The sequence below is a fragment of the Narcine bancroftii genome, chromosome 9 (assembly GCF_036971445.1).
Source record: "Narcine bancroftii isolate sNarBan1 chromosome 9, sNarBan1.hap1, whole genome shotgun sequence".
NCBI lineage: Eukaryota > Metazoa > Chordata > Chondrichthyes > Torpediniformes > Narcinidae > Narcine > Narcine bancroftii.
The window spans coordinates 94,064,559-94,081,874 of NC_091477.1; the positions used below are offsets into that span (position 1 = coordinate 94,064,559).

General features: G+C 43.5%; 1 protein-coding gene across 2 annotated transcripts in view; it reads right to left on the reverse strand.

Annotated features, from left to right (window-relative positions):
• lekr1 (Leucine-, glutamate- and lysine-rich protein 1) overlaps nucleotides 1–16,847 on the reverse strand; it is a 110,793-nt gene extending 93,946 nt beyond the window's left edge. The window contains exons 1-2 of one of the 2 annotated variants that reach the window (XM_069896880.1): nucleotides 16,674–16,847; nucleotides 13,924–14,028 (exon numbers count right to left, since the gene is read on the reverse strand). In XM_069896880.1, coding sequence (XP_069752981.1) covers nucleotides 13,924–13,971 — 48 coding nt within the window. In that variant the 5' untranslated portion in view covers nucleotides 13,972–14,028; nucleotides 16,674–16,847. Of the gene's footprint in view, nucleotides 1–13,923; nucleotides 14,029–16,673 lie in introns of those variants that run through there. The other variant, XM_069896881.1, reaches the window with a different exon arrangement.
• Between the last annotated feature and the right edge of the window lie 469 nt (nucleotides 16,848–17,316).

Sequence of the window (17,316 nt, forward strand, 5' to 3'; positions counted from 1 at the left end):
TAATATATGTACAGAATATAAAAATGGGGGCAATTGTTATGGAGAGATAAAGCCTAGTTAGTCACATCACTTTAAATAAGTGGGGCATTAGGGTCTTGTGAGGGACTGTGGCTGAGAGTCACAAGATTATTTTCAAGACAAAATCTGGAAGAATACGAGGGAGCTGATTGAGGTTTTCCTATTTTTGAAAGGAATTGATAGGATAGAGACCAATATTTTAGGAAACCTAACACTGTGGGAAATAGCCTTAAAATTTAAGAGTGGGAGAGTATGGACCTTTCACCCTCATAAAATAGGTCCGAAAGAAATGAAGAATTTTAAAATGGAGAGCAGAATTTCTACCTCCACCCCCTCAACACACAAACACTCGAGAGATGTACTGTTGCATTCAAGATTCTTCTATCTATTTTTCACTTTAGAATTGACAAACCAAGAAGATAAACAGTCAACTAATTCAAAAACTTTCTATATATCCAACAAATATATGTAGTCAGGTACATTTTGGAATTGAGGCTTTACATTTGGCTCCATCATAGCAATATTAAAATTAATATGGAGAAAAATTATAAATACATACTGCTTTAACATTGACCTAGTTCACCTCCAATTAGACATTTAAATTACTGCATTTACAAATGTACGATGCATCAATCTTCCAGGCATAATTTGTGAAAGCAACCGTCCTAGATAATTATCCCAACTATATCTTGACAGATTTTTCACCATATCTTATAAAGGTTGCTTTTCTGAAATTACACTATTTACTGCTACAAAAAAAAGAAAATCGTGATTCTATTCTGTGAATAAAAATCTGCGAATAAAAATCAATTACAGGCTGATGATGAAAAGAACACTATGTTCTTACAACCTGTCATTTCTTTTCTTTCTGAACAACCAAGCTGAGATGTGGTGCATATTGGCTCCAAAAACTGCTGTCTTGAAGCAATCAAACTATCTACTGTGGCGGCATGCCACTAGGCAGGCGAACTGGCCCCGCTTGTAATCCATGCGGCGGGGCAGCCAGCCAAAATGGCGCTGTCGAGGGTTTCCCCTTCTTCTCAGCACCGGGCTCAGAAGCCCGGGCTGGGGGACCATGTGACGCCTGAGTGATGTCGGCGCCCCCCAGCGCGGATCTCAGCCAGGTCCGGGCTGGGAGTATAAGTCCAGCCCAGCAGCCAGCAATAAACCAGTTTCTTGCTCACTGAGCTCAACCCATCTGGTTGTGTGTTCTTTCAGTAGCAGTGTAACTGCCGCTACAATTGGTGACCCTGACTGGTTCAAACGTCTTTGAACCCAACATGAGCGAACCTGGGATCAGTGCTATAGCCGTCAAGCTGCCTGACTTCTGGGTTCAGGAGCCGGAGACCTGGTGTGACCACGCTGAAACTCAGTTTCACCTCCAACATGACCAAATTCTACCATGTGATCGCTGCCCTGGACCAGGCCACGGCCAAACGTGTGCTGCACCTCGTTCAGCACCCGCCCACCGAAGACAAATACGGGACCATCAACCAAGTGCTCACTGGATCTCTCGGAATATACAGGCATCAGCGTGCCGCTCGGATCCTGCACCTCGACGCCTTGGGGGACAAGACCCAGTGGAGCTGATGGACGAGATGCTCATGCTCATGGGTGGTCACACCAACTGCCCACACTTTGAGCGAATTTTCATTGACCATCTGCCCAGCGACATCCGGCTGTTACTAGCCCAAGAGAGCTTTACCGACCCAAGAAAGGTTGCTCAGAAGGCCAAAATGCTATGCCTCGAGCGTTTCCCGGAGGGCTCAGTGGTCCAGCAGGTCACGAGGCACAAGCATGACCACGCCAAGCCTGCCCCTAGCGCTGCGGTAGAACAACCGGCCCCTGCAGGGGCCACCAGGACCATAACCAGGGGCACGGCATCCGCTCCGGGCCTCTGCTTCTACCACCAGCGCTGGGGAGCCAAAAGTTTGGAAGTGTTGTCAGCCCTGCTCGTTACAGGCTGTTAATGGCTGCGGCGGCTGCCCAAGGACACAGCCTCCTCTATCTGCGGGACTCAGTCAGCGGCCGGCGCTTCCTCCTCGACACTGGGGCCCAGATCAGCGTCATCCCGGCCACAGCCATCAAGTCCAGGAAACAACCTCGAGGACCTCCCCTCTGTGCGGCCAACGCAACAGTGATCCAGACGTATCGAAACAAGACAGTCCACTTCCAGATCGGCCGGTGAAAGTTCTTGTGGAGGTTCACCGTCTCGTCCCTTCCAACCGCCATCCTGGGTGCCGACTTCCTCCTCACCCACAGCCTCCTGGTGGGCATTCGAGGTAGGCACCTGGTAGATGCCCGGATTTTCCAGGCCATTCGCCTCGACGACTCCCGCACAGAGCAGCCGCAGATGGCCACGATCACCAGGCCTAGAGACGAGTTCCAGGGAATCGTGGACCCTCCTCAGGCCTCAGTTCTCTGCTGCATCACCGCACCATGGGGTGTTCCACCACATCCCCATCCAGGGTCCACCGGTTCACGCCAGCTCCTGTCTGACAAGCTCCAGGTGGCAAAGGAAGAGTTTTTGCATCTGTTGGAGCTGGGGATCATTCGGCACTCCGACAGCCCATGGGCCTCGCCACTCCACCTGGTCCCGAAAGCCTCCGGTGGCTGGCACCTCTGCGGAGACTATCAAAGGCTCAACAAGGCGACAGTTCCTGACCGTTACCCATCCCTCACATCCAGGACTTTACGACCAACCTGCACGGTGCGAGGGTTTTCTCCAAGGTTGACCTGGTGCGTGGATATCACCAGATCCCGGTGCTCCCTGAGGACATACCCAAGACAGCCATCATCACTCCCTTCAGCTTGTTTGAATGCTTTCGCATGTTGTTCAGGCTAAAGAACACCGCTCAGACCTTCCAGCACCTCAGGGACTCACTGGGCAGGGACCTGGATTTCGTCTTCATTTACTTGGATGACAGCCTTGTTGCTAGCAGGGATCAGGTGCAACACAAGGCCCACCTGTGCCCCTCTTCTCCCAGCTGGCTGACTTCGGACTCAGCATCAACCCAAGTGCCAGTTCAGGAAAGTGTCCATGCAGTTCCTGGGCCATACCATCATGGTCGAAGGAGCCATGCCCGCCATTACGAAGGTCGCTGCAATCAAGGAGTTCCCGCACCCAGACAACCTCAAGGGGCTCCAGGAGTTCATGGGTATGGTCAACTTCTACAACCGATTCATCCCAGGAGCCGCACGCATCACACAGCCGCTATTCGCCCTCATCACAGCCAGGCACAAAACGCTCACCTGGACCCCAGAGGTCTGAAGTGCATTCGAGGTCACCAAGGACGCCCTCGCAAAGGCTACCATGATCGCCCACCCGCACACCGACCTGCATATGGCGCTCTTCATCGATGCCTCTGCCACAGCTGTCGGCGCCGTCCTGGAGCAGCAGGTGAATGGACAATGGAAGCCATTGGCATTCTTCAGCCGGGTTCTCCGCCCACCAGAGTGCAAGTATAGCGCCTTCGACCATGAGTTACCGGGCATGTATCTGGCGGTGCGGCATTTCCACTATTTCTTGGAGGGGAGGACTTTTATCATCTTCACTGACCATAAACCCATCACTCAGGCACTCACGATGGCAAAGGATCCCTGGTCAGCCTGCCAGCAGCGTCATCTCTCCTTTGTGTCAGAGTTTACCACCGACATTCGGCACAAGGCGGGGAAGAACAAAGTGGTCACTGATGCACTCTCACAGCCGGCCATCTGCACGCTGACACCCGGCCTCGACTTCAACCAGCTTGCCCAGGACCAGAAGTCCGATGAGGAGACGCGAGCCTTTAGGACTGCCATCACGGGCCTGCGGTTTTGAGACCTCCTGACTCCTAGCAGCAAAGGCCCTGTCCTGTGTGATGTCTCCATGGGCACCCCGCGGCCAGTGATTCCCCATCAGCGGTGCAGGCAAGTCTTCCGTCACATCCATGACCTTTCACACCCGTCCATCAGGTCCACGGACCGTATGGTGGCAGAGCAGTTCGTCTGGCATGGGCTGCTGAAGCAGATCGTGGGCTGGGCCAGAACATGCACCCATTGCCAGATGTCCAAGGTGCACAGGCACACCAGGGCACCCGTGCAAGAGTTCGTGCACGTCCGGGAACGATTCAACCACGTTCACGTGGACATAGTCAGGCCCTTACCAATTTCCCGAGGCAACCGTTACCTGTTCATGGTGGTAGACCGCACCACTTATTGGCCCAAGGCGATCCCAATGCTGGATGCCTCCAATTACTCCTGCCCCCAAGCGCTGTTGCACGGTTGGATTGCCCGTTTCGGTGTTCCGAATCACCTCACCAGCGATCGGGGCGCCCAGTTCACCTCTGCGTTCTGGGCTCAGCTCGCCAACAGGTTGGAGATAGAGCTACATCCCACCACGGCCTATCACCCACAGGCCAATGGGCTGGTTCAGCGTCTGCACTGCCACCTTAAGTCAGCATTTATGGCCCGACTCACCGGTCCCCACTGGGTGGACGATCTGCCTTGAGTGCTCCTGGGCATCCACTCAACGCCCAAGGAGGATCTGTAGGCATCATCAGCTAAGCTGGTCTACGACACACTGCTGGCACTGCTCGGTGAGTTCATCAATGCGCCTCACAACCACCAGCGGTCACCGCACGAGCTACTTCCCCACCTGCAGAGACCTTACGAGGGGCTGTACAGGGTTGTCCAGTGTTCAGAGACTACGTTCACGCTGGACATCAGCAGCAGGCGGGAGCTGTTTACTGTGGACAGTCTGAAGCAAGTTCACCTCAACCTCCACCAAACCAGTGATTGTGGCCATGCCGATGAAGCAATGTCACCCAGCTAAAAAGGACATTGCCACCGGTTCTGGAGGGAGCTGTGCGGCGACATGCCACTAGGCAGGTGAACCGACCCCGCTTGTCATCCACGCGGTGGGACAGCCGGCCAAAATGGCGCTGTCGGGGGTTTCCCTTTCTTCTCAGCATCGGGCTCAGAAGCCCACGCTGGGGGACCACGTGATGCCCGAGTGACGTCGGGGCCCTCCAACGCAGTTCTCAGCCAGGTCCGGGCTGGGAGTGTAAGTCCAGCCCGGCAGCCAGCAATAAACCAGTTTTTCTGCTCACGGAGCTCAACCCGTCTGGTGGTGTGTTCTTTCAGTAGCAGAGTAGCTGCCGCTACACTACCACAATACTTTTTACTTATTTTCCAAAGATATATAAATCCGATGGTTAACACTTCAGAATTCTTCCAAACGTCACAATTATTGTAAACTATTGAATATCTTAAAGAAACATTTTGCAGATAAGAAAGCAGCAATAGAAAATAGAGCTATATATTTTTCTTGGAAAGAGTAGACTAGAGCCTGGACTCAGGCTAGCCTGTGGAGACTTGGATGATTAAGAGATACATGGTGATATTTACATATTACATTGATTCTGATGAGGGTAAAGACCCATGTGAATATAAGAATTATAGACCAATTTCTCTAATTCCAATAGATGTGAAAATCTTATCAAAGATTCTTACAAACCATTTAGATAAAGTAATAACTTGCTTAATACATAGTGATCAGGTGGGATTTATTAGGGGCCACAGATCTTCTGATATCAGGTGTCTTGTGAATATTATGTGGTCGGAGGCCGATAAATAATCACCTATACCAGATATTTCACATGATGGTGAAAAAGCATTTGATTGGGTGGAATAGAAATATTTGTTTAAGATTCTTCAGATTTTTGGATTTTGACCCATTTTTTAAAAAATGGATTCTCTCTATCTCTCTTTGGCTTGGCTTCGTGGATGTAGATTTATGGAGGGGTATTGTCCACGTCAGCTGCAGGCTCGTTTGTGGCTGACAAGTCCGATGCGGGACAGGCAGACACGGTTGCAGCGGTTGCAAGGGAAAATTGGTTGGTTGGGGTTGGTCTTTTGTCAGTGAGGTGGGCTCTGCGGTCTTCTTCAAAGGAGGTTGCTGCCCGCCAAACTGTGAGGCACCAAGATGCACGGTTTGAGGCGATATCAGCCCACTGGCGGTGGTCAATGTGGCAGGCACCAAGAGATTTCTTTAGGCAGTCCTTGTACCTCTTCTTTGGTGCACCTCTGTCTCGGTGGCCAGTGGAGAGCTCGCCATATAACACGATCTTGGGAAGGCGATGGTCCTCCATTCTGGAGACGTGACCTACCCAGCGCAGTTGGATCTTCAGCAGCGTGGATTCGATGCTGTCGGCCTCTGCCATCTCGATTACTTCGATGTTGGAGATGAAGTCGCTCCAATGTATGTTGAGGATGGAGCGGAGACAACACTGGTGGAAGCGTTCTAGGAGCCATAGGTGATGCCGGTAGAGGACCCATGATTCAGAGACGAACAGGTGTGTGGGTATGACAACAACTGTATACGCTAATCTTTGTGAGGTTTTTCAGTGGGTTGTTTTTCCAGACTCTTTTGTGTAGTCTTCCTATATAACCCTGAGGCAGCTGTTCAAACTAGTGGTTACATTTGATCTTATTTCTCTCTTAGGAGGGGTACTCGATAGGGTTCGCATTTTTCCCAATGTTGTTCTGTCTAGCTTTGGAACCCCTGGCAGCAGCTATTAGAGAGAATGAGAACTTTGTAGGAATATCCGTGAGAGGACAAGTTCATAAAATGATGCATTATGCAGCTGATGTTTTATTATTTGTGTTGGACTCTCGTCAGTCCATGCCATGTCTTTTGATTATTATAAAGTCTTGTTGCAGATTTTCAGGTTCATTGACTATGTATTGTCTTGCATCTGCTTTATACCCTGCCCAATTTCATTGGTCAAAGAAGGGAATATGATATTTAGATATTAATTTTTCCCCTTAACTGAAGGATTTAGTAAAGGTAAATTTTATTCCATTATGGCAGAAAATTAATTTCATGCAATGTAGAAATTTCATGCAATAGGTGGTCATCGTTGAACTTGTCAATGTCCGGAAAGGTAAATGCCTTGAAGATTAGTAGTATTCCAAAGGTTAATTACTTGTTCCAATCATTACCAGTCCAAATTTCATTAACATATTTTAAGCAATTTGATAAAATAATTAAGGTTTTTATTTGGAATGGTAAACGCCCACACTTGAAACTTGATAAATTACAATTGCCAGTTGAAAGAGGGGGCTTAGGTTTGCCCAAGTTAATGTACTGCACTATTATTATACTTTTAAACATTTAGTACATTGATCTCTCCCTGTAGAGAGATCGCCTCCTTGGTATCATATTGAGTGTTCTGCTCTTTTTCCAATCCCTCCATTACAATGTTTGTCTATCAAGTTAGCTCCTGAGCCAAGATCTCAACCAATTATATTGCAATATGCATTTGTTCTGGAATAAGTTAGCCAAATTATTTAAATTTAATTCATATATGAATGAAGCCTCGAGTATTTGGATGAATTCAAAGTTGTGTATTAATAAGTCCCTTTTTTCTGGAGGGAAAGGTATAATTAAAATGGGAGACCTTTATAATGGTAATACTTAAAAATCTTTTTATCCAACAGTGTGGTATCTCTACGTCACAATTTTGGAGATAAATTCATCATGTGTTACACAAAACTTTTGGTTCTATACAGCAATCCCGACAAGTTGCTACGATACGTCTACTGTACTGGGTGTACGCGGAAAAGGTCAAGAAGCCTCATTTTATTATTTGCCCTTCACACAAATCTAAGGGATAAACCTGTTAGGTCTTAAAAGAGCATGGGAAATAGACCTGAGTGTGGTTTTTGAGATGGAAAAATGGGACAAAATTTGTAAAAAAAATCAAAATAATGTCAAGAGACCTGAGAGTACGCCTAATATAATTTAAGATTCTGCACTTTTTTTTTTAATTGGACTCCAGCAAGATTATATACATTTGGGTTGAAAAATACCCCTGAATGTTGGTGCTGTGATGCAGATACATGCGCTTTGGTATTGTTCCAGATTTCAAGAATTGTGGATTATGATTCTGTTACGAACTAATAAAATCTTATTAGTACTAACAAAGGAACAGCAATGGAAAATTCACCAGACACTGGTAAATTCAAAATAATAGCTTTTATTAAATATTAATAACATAACATTTCTTACTTATCCCTAAACTTAATTCTATCTTGAACCCCACTATGCGCAAATATATGTGTGATTAAATTCCAAGCTATTAATTTAAGCTTGTTTCTGAAAAAAAGCAATTTCAAAATCCAGTTTCAAACATCTTGTTGAACTTGAGGATCTTTTAAAATTGTAATTCAGAAGTAATTATGAAGCACTTTAAAACATTATATCTTCAGATCTCTTTAAAGTCTCCTGATGAGTTATCTTTTCATGAGTGTTCTCCTCTCTTGCTTAGAGATTTTGGAATCTGTGTTCCACACAATGAATCTACCCTCTTTATCTTATAGAGACAGTCAGAAGTGGTCTTACTTATTTTAAACCCACTTAGTTTGCATTTGCCTTTTCCAGGAGCAACGTACAACAGTACCTTTTCTGGTTACTCTATCTTCAATTCCAAACTATTCTCCTTATTCAAAGAGACAGTGAAATGATTCTTCTTTATGCCCACTGATTTTGTGTCTCCTATGATAATGATAATACAATACAGAACAGCATATTCTTCTCACTCCAGAGACTACTGTTTTACCACTGTGTCTTTCACAGGAGGGTCAATTTCTCCTTCTGGTTTCAAAATGTCTCTAGCTTCATTTATGTCTCTCTGAAATCATGTGATCCAATATCACTACTGCTTCAGTTTCATTCCTGCCCAAAAGCACAACTTATGATACATGACTTATTCACATCCACAAACTTCTGAGCTCATCTCTGTTTAAGTGGTTATGACTCTGGCAAGTCTAGCTCAGGTCATCCAAATGGTACTTGAGGTTTTGAAACAGCTGTCAGCATAATGCTGAATGTACACATAAATGCCTTTAAAAACCACACATCATACTTGAATTTCAATTAATAACTTTTTCAGCTTTATGGCTTTGTTTTCCAGGTGCATAAACTCTAAAAAAAAATTATTTCTGAGTTCAATGGTGTATCTGGAAATGTGCTGTGACCTGTGTTTGACCCTGTGTCAACCCCACAATTCCCTCACTAGAAATATATTTAACTCTTTAACTTTCTTTACCAAGAAATATATATTTTATAACTAAAGATTTTAACTTTAAAGATAAACACCAATCCTACATTGGTGAAATTTCAGGTATTCAAATTCCTTTTTGTTGGGAGACACACTTGGGTTATTTGGGGATAAAAAGTCTCAAAATTAGATTCAGACAAGTATAATGGTAGGAAGACAAATTATATTTAAAGATTGGAAGAATTTGGGGGACCATCATTTCAGGAATGGGGCTCAGAAATGGCCAAAGTGGCAGTGTTTGAACATGTCTTACAACAGTTTGATAAATTGGACATCTATACTCAAGGATGGAAAAAATATCTAGGTTTCCTGAGGGGGAGGGGAGAAATAGTGGTAGATGTAGTGCTGAAGTATATTAATAAATGGCAGTTTTTTTCTGTTATTATTGGTCTAAATAGACAAATATGGTTATTATATTGATATCTTTTACTGCCCTGTTTGTTTATATTTTATGGATAAGTTTACATTTTGTAACTAATGATTTACTTAACTTTAACTCTGACTCAAGGGTTTGGGGAAACTTTTTAAAGAACTCAATAAAAGTAAAATTATTTTAAAAAGGTGAGATCTCATAATATTGCAGCCTTTGGGGAAACAAAGCACTTGTGGGAGAAAATAGCTCTCGAAATCAGGTAGCAGTGAGAGCATGACCTCCGGAACACTCTTGGAAATGTTTTTTTTTCCTGACCTGAGCTCTTCAGACCCTACTGCTTTGTCATTGAATCTGCTTCAATCTGCATCTGGTGAATTAATGGACCAAAGCTAACATTTTTCTTCATAAGACAATTTTAAAAATATGTCAGTGGTATGAAATGTCCAGAGGAGTAGCAGTTTGAAACTTAAATATTGATTACTCTGATAAATTACACAACAAACGGCTTACATAGTAATCTTACAAGTAATTAATGTTCACTTTAAGTAGGGCAGGTGAAGGACTTGGTTCTTTTCTGCTGAACTGATTTCTTGCCTTTGACCCACAAGTTACATTACAATATGTTCACATTGAGGTATTAAATCGGCATTGCATCATGACTTGTGTTCCCTCTGCATGCTTGATGTAAATATGCATAACATACACTTAAAAATAATCAAGTCTTTCATTCGACATGAGACAGCAATAAACTACTTACACTAACCCCTTTTACATACCCACTTCAATGCGGGAATATTGTGCTATACCTTTTGTGCAAAGGTATGAACATGGATTGGGGAAGGGGGGGGGGGGGGGGTGGAATTCATTCCAGTCCAGCCTTTAAGCTCCGGCAAGCCGGGACCAGGATGGGATTGTGTAAGTTATACATAACCCTTGACACCACAAGTCCTGCCTCTTTTTGCTCCTGGAATGCCGACTTGCTGTGTAAAAATGACACACTGGCTCGACATTTTGCCGGCATTGTTTGGTTTAGTGTAAACGACCAAAGCTGGCTTCATGACAGGTCTTCTTTACTGTTCAGGTACACACATCTACCATTCAGAGTGAAGACTGCTCTAGCTGTCTTTCAACAGATCATAGACACAATTAACAATTTTCTGGGAGTTGCATTGTACCTAGATGACATGCTGGTAATGCGAGTACACGCTTCAAGAATTGTTTGTTTGCATTCTGTCCCACACCAAAGACTATGATTTTTGAGTGTGTCCAGAAAAATACACATTTTTGAGGGATCTCTGTTGCTTGTCTGACTCTTTCTGCTGTGACCAGCAGCGAGTTAGTAACATCTTTGAATACTTGGTTGACCTCTGCCTCTACAGAGAGTTCCACGACAAGAATACCTTCCGGCTCTATTTGCTGCTCGCTGATGAGTTGTGACAATTCATCAGCTTGCCCTATACTTGTGGTCAGCAGGTATTTAATTTTGAAGTCATAACCAAGTAGTATGGTACTCCATCTTTGCAGATGGTTTACTGTGTAAATTCAAATTCCTTTCTTTGAACCAAATACTGCTAGGAGCGGCTTGTGATCTGTCAGAAGAGTGAATTGCCATTCATAGAGCATTTTATGGAATTTCTTCACCACAAAAACGCCACTAAAGCTTCCTTTTCAATTTGTCCATAGTGACACTCTGCTGCTGTTAGAGATTGTGCTACGTGTGCTATGGCTTTTTTATTCCCTTCTGGGAATATATGAGAAATGAAGCTACGACAATCTCCAAATTTGCATCGTAGTGTGTCAAAAGAAGGTTCAAGTTTAGCATCGACTTAACTCAGTTGAACAACTCTTGACATTTTGATGTCCACTTCCATTTACTACCCTTGGAAAGGAGCTTGTTGTGTGGATCACGGAGTTCATGCATTTCTGGTAGTGACTAGTGACTGATAAGATCCAGGAATGAATGTAGCACGGTCACATCTGTGGGTGCAGGCATGCACTTGATAGTGTCAGTGTTTTGTGGATCTGGCCGCTGTCCACGTTCATCAATGATGAAGCCTAGATATTTCATTTACTTCATGAAAAATGTGTATTTTTCTGGACATGCTCAAAAATCATAGTCTTTGGTGTGGGACAGAATGCAAACAAACAATTCTTGAAGCGTGTACTCCCATTATCAGGATATCATCTAGGTACAATGCAACTCCCAGAAAATTGTTCAACATTGTGTCTATGATCTGTTGAAAGATAGCAAGAGCAGTCTTCACTCTGAATGGTAGATGTGTGTACCTGAACAGTCCACAGTGCGTGTGGATGGTTAGCAATTCCTTGGATTCGTCATTAACCTCCACTTGTAGATATGTCTCTGTTAAGTTGATCTTCACAAAGCATTTGCCACCATTCAGCTTAGCAATGAGGTCATCAGGCAATGCCAGTGGGGATTTATGGGTGTCCAATGCAGCGTTCAGACCAGTTGAGAAATCACCACATACATATGGAGCCATTCGATTTTTCACCACCATGATAGGTACAGCCCACGTTGACTAGTTGACCTGTTCAATTATCCCTTCGTGTTGCAGCTGACCCAATTCTTGCTCCACTTTTTGCAGTGCTCCGTATGAGACAGGTCATTTTGGCTTGAAAGTCGGTTTCACGTTTGGCAGAAGACAGGAATCTGAAGGCAGCAGGGAAGAAGCTGTCCTTGTACTGTTGCTTGCTCATCTTTAGGCTCTTGTTCCTTTTTTTCCCCAATGAAGAGGGCGTGGCCTGGGTGGAAGGATCCTTGAGGATAAAGGCTGCTTCTTTAAGACACCGCCTCATGTAGACATCCTCGATGGAGTGGTCTGGTGCCTGTGCTGTTGCAGGCCGAGTTAATAACCCTCTGGAGTTTATTCTTGTTCTGAGAGTTTGCGCCTCCATAACAGGCAATGATGTAACCAGCCAAAATGCTCTCCACAGTACATCTGAGGAAGTTTTCAAGAGTTTTCAGTGGCATACCGAACCTCCTCAGACATCTCACAAAGTATAGTCACTGGTGAGCCTTCTTTGTGATTATATCAACACGGAGGATTCAGGACAGATCCTCAGAGATGTTGACACCCAGGAATTTGAATTTCTTGACCCTCTCCACTACTGAGCCCTCGATGAAGACTGGGTCATGTTCCTCTTACTTCCTTCTCAAGTCCACAATCATCTCCTTGATTTTGCTAACATTATGTGCATGGTTGCTGTCGTTACACCATTCAATGAGCTGATCTATCTCCCTCCTGTACACATTTTCATTGCCATTTTTGATTCTGCCGACAACCGTGGTGTCATCGGCAAACTTGTAGATAGCATTGGAATTGTACCAAGCCACACAGTCACGAGGGTATAATGAGTAGAGCAGTAAGCTAAGCGTGCATCCTTGGGGTGCGCCTGTGTTGATAATCAGTGAGGAGACGTTGTTTCCAATTCCTACTGACTGTGGTCTTCTAATGAGAAAGTCAAGGATTCAGTTGCAAAGGGGGTTACAGAGGCCTAAAATTTGTAGCTTCTTAAATAGCACTGAGGGAATAACGGTACTGAAGGCCCAAATGTAGTCAATGAAGAGATGCCATATGTATGAATTGCTGTTTTCAAGATGATCCAGAGCTCAGTGGAGAGCCAGTGATATTTCATCTGCCGTGGAGCAGTTGTGACGATTGGCGAATTGCAGTGGGTCCAGATCTTTACTTAGGTACATGTTAATTCAGACCATGATCAGCCTCTTAAAGCACTTCATCATAACGGAAGTTAGTGATACTGTGCAGTAGTCATTGAGGCAGCTCACACTACTCTTCTTGGGTACCAGGATAATTGATGCCCTTTTGAGCAGGTGGGAACCTCTGACTGCCACAATGAGAGGTTGAAAATGTCAATGAACACCCCAGCTAGTTGTTTGTTGCAAATTTTCAGTACTCTGCTAGGTACGCTGTCAGGGATGGATCGTTTAAAACTTCAGCGGTTGAAATATGCTAAGTTGGCCTGTACTTGGGGCATCTGGTATAGTCCATAATTGTAGACTTTGTTCAGTACTTTCAGTTCCTGCAAAACTTGGCTTAGCTGAAGGTGCTTACATAATGCGAATCAATCAATCCAACAAGCAGAATAGCCAGTTTTTTTTTCAGAACATGGGTATTGTGGTGCATCATTTTCACATAAAAATGCAAATGTACTGAAACGCAAATCCTAGTGCTTAAACATCTGTTATTAGCAATCAGCAACTAAACTGAGAAAATATTATTTGCATGAACACATCATCCTAAATTCTCAAGGGCCAATTATGCCAGAAATATTTGTAGGTGATAACACATTGGCATGAATGAAAGGCACTTTTTTTTGTACCATTTGCAAACTTTTCAATATATAGATAATGCCACTTAATTTCAGAAAACATTATGATCTTTTTACCTGTTGGATATCTTCAGGTAAAGGGTGAACAGGGATGTGACGTTCCATGTTGATCTATTTAAGCTGACGCTCAGAAATGTTCCACATTACCATAAAGTGTTGCTCCTGTGAAATTTAAAAAAAAGGCTCATGTTTCAATATCCATTTTACCACAAAATGCCCCAAGGCTTTACAATTGAGAGGTGTACATCTAATGTGGGAAAACTGGCAACCAATTTTCCTCAGAAATTTCCAAAAATGATACAAGGAGATGATATCTGTTGTTTTCGTGGGTGGTAGAGGGAAGTGGTTCATTGAGGATAAATATTGACAAGGACACCAGTAATATCTCTCTGCTCAATTTCAAAATAATAGCATAGGATTTATTATGGACACCAACGTCAACCCACAGGTCCTCTGTTTACTCCCTCAAAAAACTGCAATTCCATCTATGAAGCGCTCTCTTCATATATCCTGAGATTGTCAGCCTAAATTTTTATTTTCAGATCTCTGGAGTAGGATTTTAACCCACATTGGAGTCATAGCTGACTCAAATACATGATAACAAAAATGTGCAGACTGCAAAATAAATTGCAATTTTAAAGAAGTATCTATATCACCTTTAACTTGATTGAATCATTACTTGACAGGAGAAGCAAATTAAATCTTTGGCTGAACAAATACAAGTCAGGGTCAGAAATAGGTAACTCATGTGCATGCCACAACTCTTATAAATATTCCAGACTTGTTCAAAGTTTCTATATGACAACAGGCATGAAAGCTGAAAATTACACAGTGCTTAAATTTTAACAGTTTATCAACAAATGGTGACATTACATTATACAACTTCTTGCCAACTCTTGGAAAGGTAGCAAATTACCTGATAGCTAAACATACATGAAATTTCATACGTGAAATTTGTCTGTAAACAAATGATCTCATCAGGTGATTAAACTAATCTTCAAATATTAGTTCACAGTTATTGACAAATCCTGAAAATGTAATGGAAACCTCATCATAGAAAATAGTCATAACATTTACTGCCATTTTTCTCACCTTAGGAAATAGAGTGTCTTTAAAATGCCAAACTTTTCAAAGTCTTGCAACAAACATATTTTTGCTCTAAAATAATCAATAGGACACTTGCAGTACATAAACTAGGATTATTTCTCCTTCTAATGAACTAGATTTACAAAATGAAATTAAAATTCAAGACACTGCAAAACCTCATTAACCTCTTTGAAGTATTAAGATACATATAGTCAAAGCCATGTGGTGAGGGGTGTCCTCTGGCAACCAGGTTTCTCTCCTTGTTTTTCTTACTTTTCCTTATTACTCTTTTTCTATGGTTTTTCTTATTTCTTTCTTTTTCTTTTCTTGGGGTTTTGTTGAGGGGGAGTTGGGTTTTATACCATCTTGATATTAATACTTGATTATTGTATTTTATATTTGGTTATGATTAAATGTATGGAATTTTTTAATTAAAAAAGATGTAAACAAGACCAAGGAGAGTGTTAAGAATAACAAATTGTTAAAAAGCTGATGTGAGAAATGTTGCAAGAAGTGGAATGCTGAAATATTAGGAGAGCTGAAATACTACAATGAGCTGCATGGAGATGAAAGCCTATTTTTGTACCCACAGGCATAGCAAGTGAACCCTATGAGGGGAGTTGAAAAGAAACATATTTCACCAGTGCAGCCCTTGGAGCACGTGGCAATTGTGAGCTGGAAACATTGTTGTTGACATTCAAAGTGTTGTGGCTTTGGCTTGAGTGGCTTTGACAAGGAGATCAGACAGTGATGTGGTAAGGTGACATCTCTTACTCTTCTCTTTGATATTGGTTGATTTGAGATGGCAGTTAGGGCAGTTATCTGCTCCTTCTGCAGGATGTGTGAAGTCATGGACATTTCCAGTGTCCCTGTTGACTATACTTCTGGGAGGTTTGACCAGGTGCAACTCCTGACTGACCACTGGAGCTGCGACTAGAATCACAAAAAAACCATCTGGCCGTCTGAGAACACCATACGCAAGAGCACACAACGAGTAGCTGCATGACCGCCAAGACAGAGAGAAAAGGTAGACAGAGATTCTTCTGTTACCGTTCCCCTCAGTATCCACTTTGGATACATTGCGGAGGGGGTGACCTTTGCAGGAAGAGCAGCAGCAGCCAGCACTGTGGCCCCATGACTGGCTGTGAAACACAATGAGGAAGAACTTGCATGAAGAAGACTCTGTAGTTAGGGTACATATTAATTCTGTGGCTGCAAACAAAACCTTTGAAAAACAAAATCAGCTTAAAAAGAATTATTATTAGGGAGGACATCCCCAATGTTGCAGGTATAGCCATTTAATTTTGCCTGCCAGATGTTACGCCCATTATTTCTGTCTTTATATCTTCTGAAATAGCATCACAGAATAATGTTATCATAAATAACTGCTGCATTTCGTAGCCAAATAAGTAGTGTGACAGTTTAACGCAGATTACATGCAAAATTTGTGAAACTATCATTGTTCACAATGGTTTGACCTCTAAAGATCAAGGATTTTTAAGATTAGTGCAATGCAACACCCATCTAACAAGATGTTTAAATAATATTTAGATGAAGTTCCATTCCAGAGAGTTAAGACTAACACAGTAATGGTTAATAGTTCATGACAGACTGGTGAATCACTCCATCCCCCCCCCCATCTCAAAAAACAAAGTGATTGATTGACCCCGCTTCCCGGAACGAGCCCTCCAGGTTGTGCAGAGTTAATGCGTGACTCTCACCGAAAGGGCGCGCTCCGCCGTTTCCCCGAGCGCTCAGTCCCACGCGAGCACCCAGGCCTCCCCCGCGCAGGGTCGACGTGACCCAAGGCTGCGGAACTCGCTCGTACCCGGTGCTGCGAGGGAGCGAGCTCGCCTCCATGCGGGACCGGCTCGCTAGGCCGCTTGTGGGGTCACCATGGAGACCACGCAGCAAGTGGAACGAGGCAGCAGGGGTTGGAGATCCAGAGCAAAGAAATGTCAATCAAACCTCCCTCCCCACTCCAGGAGTTTGTGGGGCATGGCATGAGGCTTCATAGTGGAGCATATTGAAATGAAAATAGTTTTTATAATAAATATAATAGCGCCTTAGCAAACTTAGAAGACAACAATAAAGTTAGTAACCCACCAATGAGAGCCTAGAATAAAGTTCCATGATTAAGGTCACTTGATCCATGAAATTTCAACTCAAAACATTAGTTCTGTTTCTCACTCCACAGATATTGTCAGATTGCTAAGTGTTTCATTTTATCTGGAATCATGTTGTTATGATTGATGCTTTGCTCAAATGACTTTATTGCTCAGTGGTTTAACAAGTAGCGTGCAGATCCTGGGGTAGAGTGCAAAACACAGCAATGCTGGAGAAACTCAGCAGGTTAATCAAGTA